The 2,860-nt window shown below is 61.1% G+C and overlaps 1 protein-coding gene across 1 annotated transcript; it reads left to right on the top strand.

The window, feature by feature from the left end:
- The first annotated feature begins 260 nt into the window (after positions 1-260).
- On the top strand, positions 261-2,348 carry LOC119559038 (serine/arginine repetitive matrix protein 1-like). Its single transcript, XM_037872165.1, has 2 exons — positions 261-346; positions 1,334-2,348. Exons 1-2 carry the CDS (start codon positions 261-263, stop codon positions 2,346-2,348), a joined length of 1,101 nt encoding a protein of 366 aa, XP_037728093.1.
- The last annotated feature ends 512 nt before the right edge of the window (positions 2,349-2,860 follow it).

Genomic DNA, 2,860 nt, shown 5'->3' with positions numbered 1-2,860 from the left:
AAGCATAAGTTAGCCATAAGTCGTTACCCCACGAAGGCAATTTATTTAAGTTCAAACTAGAAGCTAAGTTCATCAGATTTAAATATCGAGCGCACCAGGGCTGGAAAACCCCCCAGTGTTGATCAACCGAGGGCCAACAGCTGATAGTGCCGATAGCGATAGGCGGAGGATCGATAAGAAACTGTGTTGGGAAACGAAAAAACCCGGCAAACCGGGCTTACATGCGGCCGCAAGGGCGGAAGCTCGGTCTCATTTCCCGAATGGCAGAAAAGGCGACCAGACCTAGGAGCGGACTTCAACCCGGAGTGGCACAGCGGCACGAGCGTCGGCACGCCGGATCCAAGGAGTAAGTGGGACACAGACAATAGAGATTAGACTGAGTGCGAGTAGGGGACTAGGAAAATAACTTGTGAAACTTGCGAATAATAAAGATAAAAGAGAATGAAGAAGTATGTGTCCGCGTGAATTTGTGCATTTTTCGGGAACCCACGTGCAGTGATTTGTGCCGGTCGGGAATCGTGTTGCATTAGAGAAGCTTGCTCGGTGCAAACCCGATCGCTCACAAGGAGCATAGGAAAGGATCGCCTCTGGCCACCCTCTCCTGGGAACCCCGCCCCAAATACGGTTTAGGTAGTCGCGAGCCACGTGCAGTGATCTGTGCCGTCGGGAATCGTGTTGCGCCAGAGACGATTACTCAGTGCAAACGAGCACAGGGAAGGGTCGCCTCCGGCCATCCTCCCCTCGGATCCCTACCCCCTACCCCAGTAGCTTGTGAGTCGCACATCCAGGGGGAACGGCCACGCCGTCCAGTTTTGTTGGTATTTTCTCAGGGATCGGCCACGCCGCTCGTTTCTTTAGTATTTTCGCAGGGAGCAGCCCCGCCCTCCACTATACCTTTCGGGTGCCGTGTTGCGCTAGATCTGCTTACTCGATGCAACGCGGATACTCTGGCCTCTTTTCCCCACAAATCCCCGCGGCAACTCCCCGTCCAGTTTCGTTCCTATATTTTTCTACAAATTTAACTGTAGAGGACCCTGGCCGGACTGAGTTTTATCCCAGCCTATGAAAAAGGTCCTTACAGTTTGGCGCCCGAGCAGGGACGAATAAGGACGACTAGATATCCTTCAGGAGAGTTGGGTTTTTACCACCAACCGCATGGCTTAAAGACCCATGTCCAGTAGACGAGATTTAGAGAAAGATAGGAGACCGCAGGAATAGTTAGAGTAGGGGATCCCGTAACGCTGCGCCCGCCAACGCCAACCCACTCCCGGAGCGCCACATAGCCACGTGGCCTCCCACGAAGCCGTCAAAGCGCATACCGCGCCCCGGGCAGCGCCCACAGAGCGGCCCAGCAGCGCCCAACGAGCGCCCAGCGAGCGGCGTCAGTGCACCACCAGCGGCACCCACCCACGTGCCCACCAGGAGCACGCACAGCGCGGCCACCGCGCCCTCAGCAGCGTCACCCGCGCCGCCAGCCGCGTTATCAGAAGCGCAGACGCAGCAGCGTCCCGCGCCGTGCAGTGCCACCCACGTGGCCATCAGGTGCCCACAGAGCGGCCACCTCGCCCTCCACAGCGTCCACCGCGCCCTCCACAGCGCCCAACGATCGCCCATCGAGCGGCATCAGTGCCCATCACCGGCAACCACCGAGCCAGCCGCGCCTCGCGCCCAACGAACGCCTACCATCGGCGTCAGCGTTCCATCGGCCGCGCTATCAGCAGCGCCCCCCCACTGCGTCTTCACTAGCGCCTGCCGACAGCACCCATCGCGCCACCAGCAGCGCCCACTCACGTGCTCACCAGCGGCGCCAATCAAGCACTCACCGAGCGCCACCAGGAGCGCCAATCGAGCGTCATCAGTGCCCACCGCGGTTAACAGCAGTGCCCTCAGCGGCATCCGCGCCCAACGCAAAGCCCTACGAGCGGCTACCACCGAGCGCCATCAAGCAGGGCAACAGCAGTGCCAACCGAGCGCTCACCACACCGATCAGCGCTGCCGCGCCTCAGTCGCGCCACCGGAAGCGCCCACCCACGTGTTCATCAGCGCCAAACGATCAGCGCCGCCGCTCACCAGCCGCGCTCACCGAGCGCCATCAGGAGCGCCAACCAGCAGCGCCCTCAGCAGCGCCAAACGCGCCGGATACGTGGTCACTAGCCACGCTACGAGCGCCACCAGGAGCGCGCAACGAGCGGCCACCGCGCCCTCAGCAACGTCCATCGCGCCGCCAGCAGCGCCGTCCACGGGGCAACGGGAGGGCCAGCCGCAACCACATCGGTCAGCCACTGCTGCACGTCAGCAGTACCTGCCGTGCGCCCCTGGTAGCGCCCAGCGCCCAGTCACGCCACTAGGAGCGCTCACCGAGTGATCCCCAGCAGGGCCATCGGCAGCGCCACCGCGCGTATGCCCAGTGTCTCGGGAAAGAAAACGTCAGAGGACGCAGAATTAAAGCCAGATCCGGCAGCTGCCGGACTGGAAGAGGACAGGTTTTTCACCGCATCCGGGGATGGTTCCACGACCGCAAACATGGGGGTCAGGTGGATCGCCTACCGCCGGAAGGACGAGCTGCAGGCTCTGCTAAAAGAGTTTGGACTTGACCCGAACGGCCAAGTAGACGAACTACGACCACGATTGGGATCCTTCATCGGAGGAGGAGACCACAGCCCGGCTCTACGAGAGCGCTTTGCCGCACTGGAGGCAATATACCTGGAAGCACCCACCCCGAGGACGTCCACCAGTCGGGCCACCTCACCGATGCCCGGAATTGAGGATCACACGCTTCCCGTGCCCTGCTTAGGGAACCTACGGAAAAGCCCTGGACGGAGATACCGGCCGCCAACCCAGCCCCCCATCTTCCGCACAG

The sequence above is a fragment of the Drosophila subpulchrella genome, unplaced genomic scaffold, assembly GCF_014743375.2.
Source record: "Drosophila subpulchrella strain 33 F10 #4 breed RU33 unplaced genomic scaffold, RU_Dsub_v1.1 Primary Assembly Seq16, whole genome shotgun sequence".
NCBI lineage: Eukaryota > Metazoa > Arthropoda > Insecta > Diptera > Drosophilidae > Drosophila > Drosophila subpulchrella.
This window is presented reverse-complemented; position numbering and strand designations above follow the sequence as displayed.